Source organism: Falco rusticolus, chromosome 5 (assembly GCF_015220075.1).
Source record: "Falco rusticolus isolate bFalRus1 chromosome 5, bFalRus1.pri, whole genome shotgun sequence".
NCBI classification, from domain to species: Eukaryota; Metazoa; Chordata; class Aves; order Falconiformes; family Falconidae; genus Falco; species Falco rusticolus.
This window is the reverse complement of record NC_051191.1, coordinates 41858678-41876358: the sequence shown is the minus strand read 5'-3', so window position 1 is coordinate 41876358 and position 17681 is coordinate 41858678. Positions and strand designations below refer to the sequence as shown.

Below are 17681 nucleotides of genomic sequence, written 5' to 3'. Positions count from 1 at the left end.
TTTAAGTCATGCTGAAATGCAGCTGGTTTCTATTTGGATAGCTAGAGGTTTTTGTTCAAGCATTCATCCTTACTTTAATTACACAAGCTTTTCTTTCATTTACCTATAATTACACTGCTTGCCTCTTTTGATAGCTCTGTTGGCCCCTGACTTCTATATAAAGTCAGATCTATAGAAATATATCTAAAGTACCACGCATAAGCCAAGTAACCAGCTATGTGCATTCTTCAGCCACTGCAAATGCTCAGTAACTTTGGACAGAAAACAACTTTACTGTAGAACCTTCCTGCAGGCAGTTCTGACAACAAGGTGATGCACAGGAACATGTTATATTACTGTAACAATTCAAAGAGCATTAAAATTTTAAGACACTTTTCAAAATCACTAACAAATGCAAGGAAAGCATTTAAATGCAGTCTTCTCAAATTCAAAACTAATACTTTCCCCACAGACTGACCTCTAGTCAAGTAATTAGAGGATACTTCAAAGATTAATCACTCTTCCTATGTTTTTCACAAACCCACAATGTCCACTAGTATTCACAATGAAAATCTTTGTTTTGCCCAAAACTATACAGTCTTCTATACTATCTCTGGTATGATAACACTTGACTTTTAAGGCATTCAACCACACTGGAAGGCTCACACACATCAAGTACAGGTTTACACTGCATACAGGACTGGTAAAACTGTTGTATCCCTGAAAACAGCATACAACCTACAGTCATATAGACCATGTTGTAAAAACACTGTTACCCTGACACAAGTAATTTCTGCTTTAATTGTACCTTGGTGTCCTCCCTCCAACACCCCTCTTTTTTGGGGGGCTCTGAGTTCTTTTTGAAATGCAAGCTTTTAGAAGCTGCTATCAAACTCTTCTAAGCTTACTCTGCACCAAGTTTAAAATTTCTTACTTTACAGCAAACCTACAGAAGTTGTGCATAGTTTGTTGACCTAGATGTTATCATAGATTTACAATGTCATGAAAAAAATGGTATTCCTCTCTCTCTTTCTCTCATGCCCTGCAAACTTGCCTGTCTCCTTTCCATCTGCTACTGGGGAACTTCTGTGTGTTTGACTGAGTTAAGATACTATTTTTTATAAATGGAACTCTAATTTCAATCATGAACTAGTACTCCTCCTCCACCAGCTTTTGCTATTCCTTCACATCTAGCAAGGATTTCAGAAACCCTTGTTAACATGCCTAAGTTTTTCAGACCTTCAATTATTTTAGAATTTGGTAGCAAATTTAATTCTTGTGACTGGAGGTGGATTGAGAGTGTTTAGTTGTCTGTATTTTGTAGTGCATTGCCACTGGAAATAAGAGTAATCCCTGATAAAGGAGTACAGGCCTTGGAAGTAATTAAATTTAGTCATCTCCTCCTTACAGCTTCAGTCTTTATGCACAAACTAACAGGATGGGGACCATTTCCAGTGACCATTTTTGAAAGTGTGGTAACATGTATTTTACTTCAGAGAAGTCAATACATTCCTGGAAAATTCATAGCATAATTTTAGTACTGCACCTCAAATTACAGGGCTCTATTTCAGATATCTATATTAGAAACGCACACTGTTGTGATATTCAATATTCTGTATTGCTCCTTTGCTTCTTTATTTTTATATCTTATCATATATTCCTCACGTCCAGACAACACAAACAAAGCCAAGCTCATGATGATTACGATGGTCTCTTTATCTAAATCATATCAAATCTTACAATTAGATACCTAATCAGATAGTTTTGTAAATAACCCTTCCTAAGTATCACTTGGCTGGATAATTTCACAAAGCTCTTAAAAGACTCTCATACATTGGGTAGTCTAAAGTTCTCCAAAACTACATCAAAACAACTGAAACAGTTTAAATCACTTCCACGAGTGTTTTCAGAATGCATTTGAAAGACAGTATGACACTTGATATATCATCTCGCCAAGAAAAACCACACATGCTCATTCAACAGAGCTATGCATCTAGTAAGCCTATAGATCACCTTGCTCAACACTTCTCAGATCTGTCATCAAAACCAAAAAGACAAACTCCTGTAAAGTAGTACTTGTTTGTTTTTCTTAAAAAATTCCACTTTATGTAACTTAACTAACAATATGCCATTGTGAGCTAAACAAAACTATTGGAAGAAATAGGATTAGGTTTAACCAAACCGTAATAAAAGTCTTGTTTTGGTGATGTTTGCATCAAACGTCTTTTAAAGTCTAAACAGAATACAGTTAAGTGCATTAAAATCTTGTTGAGAACAAAGTCAAATCATTAAAATCCTGCTCTGTTCTTTCATTACTAGACTGGATCATTTCCCAATACAGATGTACAGGCTTTAAATATCTTATAATTTATTTGAAGATCATTTTCCATTCACGTCTATCCTAAATATTAATGTCTCAAGAAGCTAATAGAAATCTTGATATCCACAGTAATACTCTAATCTCCATTTTTCTAGTTCAGAGTCATTACTGAAATCTCAAGAAAAGCTTATCTTGCATACTTTCTACTTCATCATTATATTCTTGCTAGACCTTACTCAAGTCTCCTTCACCACATGTCCTCATTTCTCTAAGTACTAAGGTTCACATTCTCCAATGTATCTTAACACCATAATTAAAGCAATTAATTTAAAAAGATATTCCTAATCTCCAAAGTAAGCAGATGTACACAGGGAGTCAGCTAGAAAAATGCATGATTTTACAGTAAACAGCTTTTTAAACAAACAGACAAAAAGAAGGACATGAAAAAGGGGGTTTGGGTAGAAGTTTTTCTAAGTGAAAGACTATTCCTGTAACATATTATTAGTAAAATATCTTCACTTAGGTATGAAAGTATTGAGCAATTCTTACGGCATTTATTTCAGTAACATTTACAGGGTATAGTATGATACACTTCCTGCTGTTTTCAAAAAGACACTAATTATGCGAAGTTTTAACTGTAACTTTGTAGTAGAACTTAAGACAGCTTTTTATTCTGAAGATGACAGGACAGTTACAACCAGCAGCTTTGTAATGTGACTTTTCCATGATGGACTGATGATGTAGATGCCAGGTCTAAATGATGCCAGAATGAAAATATTTTCCCCCCCACCAAATTCAGTTGCTGTAACAAGTAACACAGTATCTTTATGTAGAAGTTACTAAGAAGTAAATAAACTTTCCTCTCAACCACAAGTTAATTCTTTTTAATAGTTATACCCCTCCCCCCACCCTCATATACTGATAACGAGTTACTTTAAAAATATCAAGCATTTAACATTCCCACTTCCTCAGGCATGTTTTCTCCCTTTTTCTTTCTGCAAAACAAGTTACAATGACATTAGTGATTTTTGCATCTGTGCCCCTTCCAGAGTCTCTTTTCCCTCCTACTATAACTGGCTTTAATAATAGCAAGTGTAGACAACTTCAGCTGAAAAGGAGGGAAAAATTAAACATATACACAGGTACCTGAGTCTTCCTTGTGTTAAGCTGACCTCTGCCTGCAGAGTATAACTTCAGAAAGATTGGGTTTTTTTAAAAGATCAGGAATCCATGAAAAATGTTGGAAGGCCAAGGCCTATATTTAGATAGGCATTGCAATGGTGTTGACAGCTTTAAATAAAATAAATGGAACCAAATTTAATTTAGCATCACAATCTTGTTATCATGGCTTACAAATACACAGATGAAGAATTTCCTATGAGTCAAGAAATTGTTACTAAGTTCTTTATAATATAGAAAGAAATCAATAGAACTGAAACACATGTACATGCATGAAGTCATTGCAGTAACTGTCCTCATGCAATAATGCAGTTCACAGTCAATTTGACATAGTGAATGGCAGAATCTTATTAAACTTCAAGTGAGAAGGCAAAAGTTTAAGTCTTATATTTTAGGCCATTCCAGTTTATGTACAAATCCATATTGTTAAGGTGTAAGTATGTGCAAACTGAGTGTACAGAAGCCTATAAAAAAAAAAAAAAATCCCTATCTTTAGCCTGTTCGTTTCCCTATCTTTTTTTACCAATCTTTCTTTGTGCCTCAAGATGACAATGAATTTTTCAAGTGCTAGTTTCACAGTAAACATTTAAAGCATGAAATATTTTTCAAACTTCAATAGTGGAAGACTACTTTTGTCAAATGCAAAACACTCATTCCCAAATAGAGAACTGTCACACACAAAGCACACAACAGTTTTAAATATATGCTTCCACATATTTGCAAATTAGTAACTACAATGTTTTCAAACTTTATTTTCTTCTATCAGACAATTTTTCAACTAACTTTTTTTTTCCTAGATGCGATACATAAGCAAAATTGGTTTTTTAAATCACGTTTATCTTTTAATGGACTATCACCACTACCCCACAAGCTCTCTGTGCAACAAGAACATCTAGGTTCTGCCAAAATACTGAGGAAACAATATTCCAGAACAAAGGAAACCGCTTTTCAACTTCACTAAAACCCCAGCACAAATATTTGCTCCATTGCCATTGCTGATTTTTGTGATCAAGCACAACCAGACCATAGCTTACCTCCTAATACCAAAGAAAGAAAGAAAAGGAAAAAAAAAGAAAAAACGTGAATAATTTCTGCATAAGCACATCAATGATATTATTTAAAGCAAATGGGCAATCAGGAACATTCTGTATACCAAGTCATATTGCAAACACTGTCACCAATTAGATCTCGCAAACTGTGGTCTACACAGAAGCTAGCAGTTCACCTCATGATGCCACTCCTGATTTTTAGCAGTTGAAGTCACATTATGAGAAGCAAAAAATATTTCCTATTACCAGTTCTTGTAACGCAAGTACAATAGTTGCTAGCAATTAAATTAAATCACTAGCAGGAGCAGTCTGGATTCTGACACAGATCAGCTCACCCTCCCTCAGTCATCAGTAGTCTATTAAGCTATTCATAGAATAAAAACTATGAGATTAAACTATGTTTAGCTTGCCGTGTCACATGAATATGCTCCCTCTAATCACCACACAAAGCCATCTTGTGAGAACCTAGTCTTTATTTCTACATTGAGGCAGTTCATGATTAAATGCATTTTCAACATCAATAATCTACCTTGTTATCCAAAATTATTTTTTCTCATTACCATCACTTCTGTCATATCCCAGAGTGCTAACAGTATATTACACTGCCTCTGCAAATAATAAACCTGAATAATTATGACAGTGCAAACAATGGAGCTAGCGGTCTGTATGGAAAAACATAACATAGATCCATATGCATATTGCAGACTAACAATGCAATTTCTACACATCCTATGTATATTTGAATTCTAACTTTCAGCCAGCTCTGATTTCCAATGCTTTCATATTCCTAGCTGTTTTACAGTGTGAATCATTTAGTTGGAATTCATCCATTCAGTGCATTTCTAGCAATTCTGTCTTTCAATAAAAGCTGATTCAATTAGAACAGACTTACAAGACCCATATGGTTTTATCAGTCACTGCATAAATGTGCAGAAAACTACCCCTTGAGGCAGTGTCCCTATTTAATCACTCCCTTAAAGGGAATGCCCTATTTTCCAGATGACATTTAACAGATGAGGCCAGCAAGCCTCCTGAAGACAACTGGTACAGTGCACAACAGTCTGCCCTAAGAAATGCTCGTATCAGGACCTTTAGAAAGCCCAAATTCATCTTCACAGATAGTTTTTAAAGCAGCCATCAAATAATACTTTTCCAACAACCAGTTTCAAGGCTTCAACCTTTCTAACTTTGTTAGAAATTCTTCCCTCCATATGCCACAAACTGTGGTTCACTGACGCTCAGCATAAATTACAGCTATATTGAAAATATCCTGTTTGAGAAACATGAGCATAACCAATTTATGTTTCCTAGGTGGCAATGTGCTACATATGAGTAGGGGTCAGGAAGCTCAATTTCCTTAACAACATCCCCTGAGGAGGCAGTATTTGGGAGTCTGCAGAGAAGGCAGTGGTTACAGTCTTTTAGACCCCTAGATCCTTGGGATTCATGGGGAACTGACCTCTCCCAACTTCCAATCCCACAAAGGATTGGATCCTCCAAGCTGCTCCTCTGTCCCTTTCCTGTAGAAAATGTGATGCTTCTGGCACCTATGCAAAAAAGCACATGCAAAACATGAGGTTCACACCGATGCAGCAGTGCAGTTACTGTTGCACAAAACAGGGTGGTGAAAATTTGGCACAGCTAGTTTTGTGACCAGTTGGTAAAGAGCTTGCTTCTGACCTATCTTACTTGTTCTGCACTGTGGGGGTGATCCTCCCAGAAGGCTGCAGTATTCTAGAAACTTCTTCCATTCAGAGCCAGCCCCACAAAGCTGTCCACCTTAAATAGGGGAAAAGACTACGCACTTTCTCTAAAAAAATAAAAAATAAAAAATTCCATCATGCTCTTCAGGAAAGATGTATCTTAATATTAAAAAATACCACATAATCATCAACCCAGAGCTTTTCTTTTTCCCTTCCTATCCCATTACAGTACTTCTAGCTCATGACCCTAATCAAAGAATTCAATAATATCTGTAAGAAACAACTTTACTTTCGCTGAATGTGTCAAATGAACCTTTTTCCACTTTTAGAGTTAGGAACTCTATTCTTAAAGTAAATTTTAACAATACCCACACATACACACTTTTTTCTACCAAGCACTGTCATTTGAACTATGCAGTTCAGATAAAATATCTTTAAATTTCTTCATAGTGCTTGAACATAAGTCCTAAACTTCCAGTAAGTTAGAACAGGAAAATCTTCAATTGTTCATTTCCTCCCCACCCCCCAGCTCCTAAGAAAACAAGAAAAACTCGTAGCAGACATCAAGGTCGTATCTTGTAGTCTTCAGTCTGACTTCTGATGGAAGGTTTGCCAGCCAAAAGCCTACCAACAACATTCTGCAGCTGAACTCTCCAAGTTCAAGCCTGCTCTACATCAACGTACCACATACCAGTGGAATGCACTTCAGAGAGAACAGACAATCCTCAGGATCTCTCTGTCCTACTTAAATCAGGATAAGCTACTGCATGAAAGCATAAAAAATGAACACTTTATATTTTGTTCCACTAGCCTACTTTGAAAGTATTTTGTAGCTGACTTTATCAGCCAACAAGACATCATTTGATACTCTGAGAAAATTCTCTGCAAAGCATACTGTCCTAATCTGACTTTCAAGATGAAAAGTACAGACACTTTATCAAGTTTTAAACAGGAGCAGGCATAGTGGGCTGTCGCAACAGTAAAGGAAAAATTGTCGTAAAAGTCACGGGGCAGAAAATGCAACTTCTTCATCACTCTACAGGTGATACAAGAGCCTTCTTCTTACCAGCCAGAATTCCCTTTTAACACACTTAATCTTACTGTAGGCATTTATTCAATTCCCCGTAACTTTTAGTCCAGGACAGCTAATAATTTTTCCTAGAAAAGACACAGTGAGTAAGAATACCACTGGTGACACTAAAAACAAAGATGACATTTCCACTAAAAAAAAAAAAAAAAAAAGCTAAACACATCAAAACATGCACTACTTATGCCCCACGGGACATTACTTAATTCATGGAAATAGAAAGAAAGAAGTATATCCATTATCGAACACGGAAAGACAGCAAATATCGAATGGCATAAAGGCTTCTTTGCTTCAGCCTTCACACAAAAGTTTAATTCCATATAACCAAATTAAACACAGGGATATGAGTACATGTCAGAGTAAGAAACAGACCAGACTACTGAATGTTACATATGACAGTCAACACCATCCAATGAAATTCACCCTTGGAACCAAATTGTTTAGAGAACTACAGGAAGATGGAAGTCATCATCAAGTACTGCAGAAGATAAAAACCAACCAAACAAACAAAAGTAAAAGAGAAATCACAAGATGGGTACATAAAAATGAAGAAAGTAGAAGATGATTTAGCCTAACTCAAATTTTGGAAAGATACTACAACAAAATTATTTAACAACTGGAAGCATTAAAGGATAAAGGAAACTGACTTGACAGTCTAGTTTCTGTAATGGATGAATCATCCCAGTGACTAGTAGAAAAGCAACACATGTCCCAAGTCTTGTCTTGTGATATAATCAAAAACGACATTCTCCCACTCAAGGTGGACTATGACTGGGACAAAGTTGTGCAGAATTAAGTTCAAAATCAGGGTTGGTTTGTTCGTTCTTAACAGTTCTGCAGCCACCAGCTGTAGATGTAGGAGAGCATTTATAGTAAGGTTCTTCAGTTATGCTAACATTCTTAATCATGCTTTGGACAAAGGAAAAAGGACTAGAACAAGCAAACAGTACCAAGCTCAAAGGTGGTGAAAACTATCTGCCAACACCATCCTGCGTTTAGATGACTCAAAAATCAAAATTATGACATCTCAGAAAGGCAGCATAAAGCCCCACAGGCCCCATGATTGCATAAAAAAGCCTTAACTAAGTAATAATGGGACACAAAATGACACCAGACTGTACTGGATCGAGCAGATGCAGTGCACAGAGAAGCCAGCATCATGATACTATTGCACAAAAGGAAATCCTCATTCAGGGAAGTACCAACATCAGACATCATCATTTAGCAGGATTCTGGAAAGGACAGTCCCACTAAACCTTACACTAGAAATGACTCAGCTGAAGGTATGTCCTTATTCTGGGCTACTACTATAAGAAACAGGTGTGTCAACTGAAAAGTCAAGAATAAAGTATCATGGTATCAACTAAAGAAAACTGTCACCTATAAGAAAGGACTGCTGACTTTTTATTTCTGTAATAAAGACTTAAGAGAGAGAAAATGGGCAAACTTGGAAACCATAACCCAATAACCAAAGAACTACAAATATCATGGGTAATTCACTGAAGAAAGGGGGAGTATAAATCAACTTATTAAACAGAAAAGTTACATACCTGGAAAAAAACATCAAGGGTAAAAGGCATTATAGATAAGCTGTCTAAAGGGGTTACAGCCTCCTTCACTGGACACTTGTTAGAACAAAGATTATGTTAGAAGTTGTCCAGGTTTATTGATCCTCTTTCAGTGTAGAAGAGGTTCTAACTCACTGGAAGACTTTTTTCATCCTGAGTTCCTAAGGCAACATCAACAAGCCAAATACAAATACAAGCAACATGTTAGCCTCCCTAGAACCATCCTTATAATAAACCCAAGAGTATCCACAGCTTTTACTAATTTAGTAACTATAACATAAATGCTAATCTATTTTGCTTGGCTATGATACAATTCTGTTGAACAAGTCATTCTTAACCAGCAGAACATACCTCTGACCCTGCAGTGCCCATTAACAAAGTTGGCCTTCTAGAGAGCGTATCTCCTAAATTCATGATCAGATCAAAGGTCTTAGAAACAGAGGGCTAAGAAGTTTTTCTTCCTGTTCAGCAGTTCTGACATCATTAGCTCTCATAGGAGGCAAAGACAGAAAGCTATAGGTTTCCTTCTGCTCCATGTCTGTTTCTTTAATTACATAATGTATATACACATAGAAGGCCAAGTCACAATGACAGCTACCTAAATTTCTGTCCAAAACCGGCTGCTAATGTACCTACTATTTTCAATATGTTGCAAACAGTAAAAACAGGTTTAAATCAACTGTCTTAATTTGGATCAAGCAGGGTCTGTTGTGTCTTAGCCCAATATAGAATTAAATACTGTTTGTTGTGTTCTTGGGAGACTGCATCAAAAAAGGGAAGGAAAAAAAACCAACAAAAAAACCCACACCAAAAAAAAGACATCGGGAAAAAGTTACAGAAAAAAACCAAACATCAAACCAAAAATCCAAGCTTATGCTTTAAAAAAGAAAGCACATTTATTCATGAGCTGTTTAGAGTCATGAACTAAAGTATCTGTCAGGTTCAAAACCACAAAAACTTAACAACACAACCTTACAAAAAAACCCACAAGAAAACAAAGCCCAAACCCAACTATTATGTTATTTTTCTAAAATATAACCTTTATCTTCTTTTAATTGGCTGCCCATTGCATTGTCTATTGCCTATACAAGCTATGCCTATAAACTGCACCTAACAGAGCCACCCCAATCAATAAAAATTATTCATTGTTTTATATAGAAAAACAAAACCTCATTCAAGTTGATGTGCACAAAATTCTTAAATTTCACTATATTTTTCAGGGAAACTAATTGCTAAATAAATTCCTAAATAATTCCAAAGGTTACTTTTAAAAAGACTGGAAGTCCAGAACAACTAGACTACCTGATGGCTATCTACAGAACAAAAGAAAATTATTTATTCACACTTCTCTCCATAATTTAATATTTCAGCTAAAATGTAAAACTCGTAATACAGTGTTTGGTAAAATATGGATTATATACACATGAGTTTTCCACTCACTTCATTCCTGCAAATATTTCCTTCTCCAAACTACCACAAGTAATGAACAGCTCTTCAGTCTGATAAGCTTGATTCAGTCATGTATCTGTAAAATCATCATGACAGGCGGTTCTTCCTCTTTTTCTCCTTCACAACCTTCCCCCTGACACACGCATGCGCATGTGCGCACACAGAGGCTGCATACTGGAAGGCAGAAGAGAGAGTCCTTAACAAGCTGTTGTAAAACAGACATGTTAAACCAGATATACAAGATAAGTACCAGCTCTCTGTCCTGAGCAGTACTGCATTTCAACAGAAATACAAATACCAGATTTGGTTAAATGTAACTGATTTGTGCTTATAAACATCCAGATGGTACATGACTAAACAAATTGCACATATTTTCTGAAGAAAAATGACCTTGATATCCAAGTTAAAAAATTAAACATTTTATTTATGCTTCTCAAAGCATAAAACAAACTCATGACAGCTTCAAGTATAGACCTGTATCTCATATTTAGGAGACTGTCAGACATGCTTATAAAATACATGCACGTACTGAATGGCCACACTCACAGGCACAATCAAGGAGCACAGATCAAGTATCAAGCAAACGTACAAAGGTGGCACCCCAGTTCCTTATACCTCAGTCTCTGTGTCTGGTATGATTTAAAGCTGTGTTTTCATACCTTAGGCTGGGAGAAAAGGAACGATTCAGTAATGGAGATCAATAGAGCATAGGACATGGAAGCCATGCCCCCATTCAGCTGGTTATATATGTCTCTACTTCAGCAGTATAGGACATTAAGGAGTCCTATCCTTATTATTATTAAGGATCCAATATCCACAAAAATTCATCCTGACTTGAGATGACTTTCTCATTCTGACTACAAATTTCAAAGGCTATTTTATATAAATGATATTGCATATAGCAGCTCATCCAATGTGTATCAGAGAGGAATATCTAAAAAAAAAAAAACAACAACCAAACAACCAAAACACAAACCCAAAAAAACCCTAAACTTCACCGGAGTCACTTGTACCTGTTTTATCTCCCGATTCTTCCTCCTTACCCCCTGCCAAAAGAAAAATACTTTGGGTTTGAATAGCGTGCACTAAGTCTCATAGATTTGCAGGTAAGTAAGTTTTTACTGGATTCAAAGCAAGCAGTAAAAGTAGTTCTAAAAAATAAAATTAAATAAAACCATAACAAGCATAAAGTAGTTACATCTTTGTACAACAAATCCTCTCCTATTATTAGCTAAGAGAATACTATTAGTGAAAATATCCTTTGGAATACTGTCCTTTTACCTAATTTATAACAAAACAAAACACAGAATGCTATCGACTCTGGAAAGGGGAAATTGATCTCGTACACCCTGCCCCCCTTTTTTCCTTTATTTACACAGCAGAGTATTATGTCAAGCATTTCAAAGTTTAAACTGCCAGATTTGCAGTTCCTCCTGTACCTCTCTCTACACTCCCTTGGATGCTCATCCTTCACACAGAATGGAGAAGCAGTTTGTCATAGTGTGGAAAAAAGAATGGGATCCTGCAACTAAAGACCAGACCACAATACGCATGCATAAAAACCACATTAAGAAAAGTGAAGTGACAGGTAATTTTAAATCTGGATGCTGTCATTAACTGAATAACAAGAGCGTTAATATGATCTGAGGAAGATGGAGCACAGAGATGATGGAGCAGTAACACAGCCTCCTAGAAAACAGAAGAGAGTAGCAAACATACATCCCTTAGACAGAATGCTTGCCCTCTTGCATGCTTCTTCCCAGCAACACTGGAACTCTTAATCTTCAGCTTTACAATGCGTCTAAATTACAATGCCTAACCATGTTAGCTGGCAAGAAAAAAAAAAAAAGAACCACTCACCAAAAAAAAAAAAAAACAACCAAAAAAACCAAACAGCTATTGAAGGACAGACAAACTTGGAGCAAATACTTGCTGCAGTAAGGACTGTTCTAAGGATCCAGCTCAATTCTTGAAGGTCAACCAGTATTGTACTCCTGATTCAAGACAGTGCCATGAAGAGCAGGAAGAAAGAAAGAAAAGAAACAGTAGTGTGCCCATGGAGGCAACTTTCTTTTGGCAAAGCAGTAATTGTGAGAGTCAGACCAAACTCAGCAACCCCAGTATAACCTCCCCGGGAGCCAAATAATTCCCTTCCAGGTTTCCAGCATAATATCGTTGCCACTGTTGCTTTTACAGTGATGCTGGTCTGGGCTTTTTCAGTGTTCTAGCAATTACTTTACTTTTCTGTACAACACGTGTGACAGAGGGGGAATGATGACTTTCAAGTGTTTACGTCTCGGTAAAACTTAAACAATTTCATGGGGCAAGGAAATCAAACCACTTATTTAGCCTAAGGACTCTTCCTCTTGCCAAACTTCAATGGCTTTTGCAAACAATAGAGCTTCTCAAAGAGATCATACAATTTCTTTATAATGGAAACTATTAGGCAACCTAAATATAGAGTTTGTTACCAGTTTCCTCTACAACACAGTATGTTAGGGTTCTATTCAGCATTCCTTACTCATGCTTCCAATGAACTTCAGCAGGAGATTTGTCCAAGTAAGGAATGATTATTACAGCCCTAGGTTCCTTACATTTATACAACATCTTTCATCTAGAAAGATTTCAAAATGTTTTAAAGGTCACATATAGAAAATTACTATATTCAGTACAGTCTCCTATCAAGAATGACATAGTAATTTCTCAGTACCCAAGCAACAATACAGAACAATTTAGGTTAGAAAGTAAATAAGAAAGCCGCGTCTACAGGGAGAATTTAGATTCTAAGCGATGTTACCAAATTAAAGTCTGGCAACGATTTTACAGTAAAAGGTACAGGGACTTCCAGCTGGCAGATAAGATCTTAGTTTTACATCTGACTCATGGCACATTTAACTGGCACCATGCTGGGGCTCTCCTTTAGTGCTAACCCAAAGTAAAGACTGCCACCTTGGGAATCAGTTACAGCCCTTCTTGCAGCATCCAGGATTTCTCTTGGACATCTCTCATCCAAGCACAGCCTAGTTTAAGAAATCAAGGCGATACTGCCATGGACAAAGCTAATTTAACTCCATGATCCAATCTGCTTTGAAAATTTAGTCTAAAAGTGTATTAAAATATAATCAAGAAGTCCTAAGAATTTTTCCACTAATCTTAACAGTTCCACCAAAGATCACAATCCATGTGTAGCCTCTGGCAAAAAGATAATTCTTTCAGAAAGAAGAAATTATTCAACAGTGAAAACACTCACAAAGTCTACCCTGCATCTGAAAAATATTTCTTTAAAGTTAATTGTACATGATTAGTATTAAAAAAAAAATACAACTGTTTTAATCTACTTTCCAACTGATTTCCAGTGGCCTTCAAAACCACTAAACTTGACTATAATTGCCTGGTTTTCCATCTGCAAATCTGGTCACATTTAGTGAATTTCAACATGCAGAAGCAGATATTAAACCATACACCACAGATTTCTCTGAACTAAAAAAACCACAGTGCTTTACAGTGTCCTGTAGACAAAACTGTCATCAGTAAAAAAAAAAAAAAACACACTAGAAATTTTGAAGCAAGAACCACTGCATAGTAGGAACCATGCTGAGGCATCAACTTACTCTAACATTAAGCTTCAAAATGGAAGACCAAAAAAAAAAAAAAATTCAGTGTCATCAGAATACCATAGTATTGCTTTTCTGACCAACATTGATAAAATACATTTATATAGGCAGTACCAGCAAACGTTTCAACAAGGCTCCAATTTGGTCTATTGGACCCCAGCTCCTTAACAAAAAAAAAAAAAAAAAAAAAAAAAATCTATCCAAATGGCCTTTCGTGTCTCTTTGGCACCCCAATGATTCTCTCTGTAGACACAAAGGTCTACTTACTAGCTCAATTCTAATTTCAGACTTGGGGCCAAAAACTGCCTGACTTAAAACCTCAAACTGTATTTATCTCATGCCATGTGTAAACCCTGGACTTTGCAAACAGGTGAAAATGCAACCCATTTAAACCTTATGGGAAAAAGAAACCCATAAACCTACTCAGCCACACATTGTTTCAGAGTTTAAGTAGAGAACCCAACCCCAATGTATCAACCACAGCTCGGGGGGGGGTGGGGGGGGGTGGGGGTTTGTTTTTTTTAAGTTTTAGTGCTTTGATCCAAATGAGTTTCCAATGCAACAAAACATAACTTTAAACTGACTTTGCCTATCAAATTGACTATAGGTTACAGAGGTTTTATTTGTGCTGTTCTAAAGATTTTGCATTCGTTATTTCAGCAGTATTATTTTGCTGGATATTACCAATCTGCACACATTTACCTATGATAGAAACACAATGCCATCGTTGTAACTGGAAACCACACTATACGTGGCAGATGCAATTCCTCTCAAGAGCATTTACCTCACTGATTTCCTTGAGTAAAAAAAAAATTTTAAAAATCAGCTAGTATTCAAAACTGAAGTTATGAGAAGTCTTTCAACATTAATTGTGGTTTTCAGAAGTCTAGGGAATCAACTCCAGAAATAAAGAAGAATCCTTTTTGTCAAGTAATTGGACCCAAGCTTGCACTTAAAATTTCAAACATGTAACATTTGTTGCAAGTCATATTCAGCACGGCTTTGACCAGCATCTACAATGTAATTACTGCTTTTGATAGGACTGCAACTTTTATTGCCACTTAAAACTTCTCCTGCTGACGGGATTAACCCATAGGTATGCTATCCATAACAAAGGATTCTTTAACAATATTCTCTTCGGTTAGCACGCAATGGCTACAAGCACACTCCTGTCAGTTTTATAAAAAGCCTCCGTTCCCCAAGCACGCACATTTAAGCCACGATGCTGAAAAACACTGACAGACACAGGAACCAGGTAATCCACGACAAGCTTTCTGATGATGCACAGAGAAAGGTCCTCCTGCGAAGTCAGGGATACACAGGGTGGCACTTCCACACGGCGTAATTCAGCTAATCAACAATTCCTCCCTAAACAGCCAAGGGTTATTCACCGCCCCTACCGCCCCCCAGAAACCTGCACAGTGATGTCCTGTGATGAAGTGTGGATTAAAATAATTATAGTAATAATAAGAAGGGAGCATTTATGAGACAAAGTTAAACTCGTAGAAAAAATGAGTTTAGAAGAAAAAAACCCCAACATTAAAGGGTGAGCGTCTTAGCAGGCACACCCCATGGCTCTTCATGCGAGGGGCACGGCCTCTCCGGGGTTAGGTTGTACAGCAATTATGCCCTTCCTGGTATTTATTTCTGTTTCCACACATGCCGGCGCACCGCTCCCCGGCTTGGGTCACGTCTACCGGGGAGCCCCGGGCCGGGGGCGAGAAGACGGCGACAACCCCTCCCCCTGGCCGGAGCTCCCCGGTAAATGCGACCCGATTCCTGTCACAGCCGCCCTCCCTCACACCCCGGGGCGGCGCGAAGCCGCCCAGCGGCTGCCCCCGCTTCCCCTCAGCCGCCGCCGGCGACCCACCGTGTGGAGGTGCCCTTCCTCACGTCGCACATCATGCACTTGAAGGCCTCGGCGCTGTTGCGGAAGGTGCAGACGCTGCAGTCCCAGTAGCCCTCGTCCGAGGAGGGTTTCGGCTGCCGCTTCGGCCTGCGGAGACACACGCGCGCCAGGGGCAACGCTGGGCGCGACGCCCTCACGCCGCCGCCTCCCCCCCGGGGGCGCCCGGCCGGCCGCCATCGCCGCCGGCTCCGCGCACCCGGCCGCGGCGGAGAGGGCCCGGGGAAAGGAGAAGGTGCCGCCGCCGCCGCTGCCCCTACCTGGTCGGGCTCTTCTTGTCTCCCATGCCGGCTCCAGACACGGCCCCGGCGCGGCCCTTTGTGTGTTTGTCAATAAGGACGAGCGCGGGGGGTCTCCGGGCTCTAACGGGGACCCGGGGAGGAGGAGCCGCCGCCGCAACCTCCAGCTGTCGGGGAAACTCCTGCCGCCGCCGCTGCCCCCTCCCCCCTCACGTGTCCCCCCGCCGCCAACCAGCGGCCGCCCGCAGGCCGCGGCGCCCGGCGGGCCGCGCACGGCGGCAGGTTCGCAACTGCCGGCGGCTCGGGCGCTGCGAGCCGGGCGGCGGCGGGGCCGGGGCGCCGCGGGGGCTGCTGGGGGCGGCGGGAGGGGAAGGGCGGGGCGGGGCGGGGCGCCGGGAGCCGCGGCGGGCCCGGCGGTGGCGGGAGGCGGCCGGCGCCGAGGGGCGGCCCCGGCGGCCGTTGGCGTGCGGGCGCCCCGTGGCCATTGTCCCGCCGGGGAGCGGGGATGGGCCCGCTGCAAGGCCGCGGTGGCGCGGGGCTAGGCCGGGCTAGCCGCGGCGCCCCGGCGTGCTGGGCGGCCGCGGGGGTGAGGTTTGCGCGGCGTCCGGCGGAGGGGAGCCGTCCCGCGGCTGGCCGCCCGGGCGGAGCCGGCGGCCCGTCCCGGAGGCCGCGGCCGAAGCAAGGCCGCGCGGGCCGGAGGCCCTCGGCCGGCGCAGCCCGCAGCCGGCGCGGGCCGGGCGGCGGGGCCGGGGGCCGAGCCGCGGAACCGGCGGGGGGTGCTTCCGTGCGGAGGCGTGAGGTGGCGCCGGGCAAAACGGACTGACCGAGGGTACAAGCGATTCAGACCGGCCTGCCCGGCAGTCCCCTGGAAAACCGCTGTTCTGTTGTCACCCAGTGTTGCTTGCTGTCTTGGTGTCTTATCTACGTCGCCTTGTTCTCCTTGCCAGAGAAATTGCTGCGGGGTATGCTTTGCAGTAAGAGAAGCAGGGGAAAACCAAACGCGAGGTTCTGCGTAGACCTTGGCCGGAACCAGCCCGTTCTCCTGAGGCGCGTGGAGGACGCAATGGGTACCGACACAAAGCGAGGAGAGTGGTGGTACCTAGCACCCCTGTGCCGTGCTTTTGCACCTAAATCCCATATGCACAACATGGTTCACACAGCGTGGCAACATTAAACAAAACAAAACACTGGTGTTTATTACCTGTGTTATCTTAGTGCACAGGAGCCCCAGTCAGAGACCAGGATGCCATTTTGCAAGATGCTGTACAAACAGAACAAAGAGCACATGTCCTAAGTGCATAACAAAAGGCGGCAGTTAGAGGCAGGTAGATGGCAGAGTGCAAGCAGACAATGGGATGATATTGGTCACCAACACAGTGGTCACAGCTGGTTTTGCTGCATTGCCTTTGTCAAGAAACCATGGGATTTCAAGAACAAAATACACCCGAGGGGAGCTTTAGCCAAGTGTCTCAGAAAGCATAACTGAAGATGTAGACATCTTTGAAAATTAAGCGAGTGGGCAACAGAGAAGGTTTCTGATTTGGAAGGCAAAGTTCTCAAAAATTATTTCAGCTAGAAATACTGGGGT

The 17681-nt window shown here is 40.4% G+C and overlaps 1 protein-coding gene across 1 annotated transcript in view; it reads right to left on the bottom strand.

Annotated features, from left to right (window-relative positions):
* The window catches only part of YAF2 (YY1 associated factor 2), a 28946-nt gene extending 12579 nt beyond the window's left edge, over positions 1 to 16367 (bottom strand). Inside the window, exons 1-2 of the mRNA XM_037389429.1 lie at positions 16115 to 16367; positions 15819 to 15944 (exon numbers count right to left, since the gene is read on the bottom strand). Coding sequence (XP_037245326.1) covers positions 15819 to 15944; positions 16115 to 16140 — 152 coding nt within the window. The 5' untranslated portion in view covers positions 16141 to 16367. The remainder of the gene's footprint in view (positions 1 to 15818; positions 15945 to 16114) is intronic.
* Positions 16368 to 17681: the final 1314 nt, after the last annotated feature.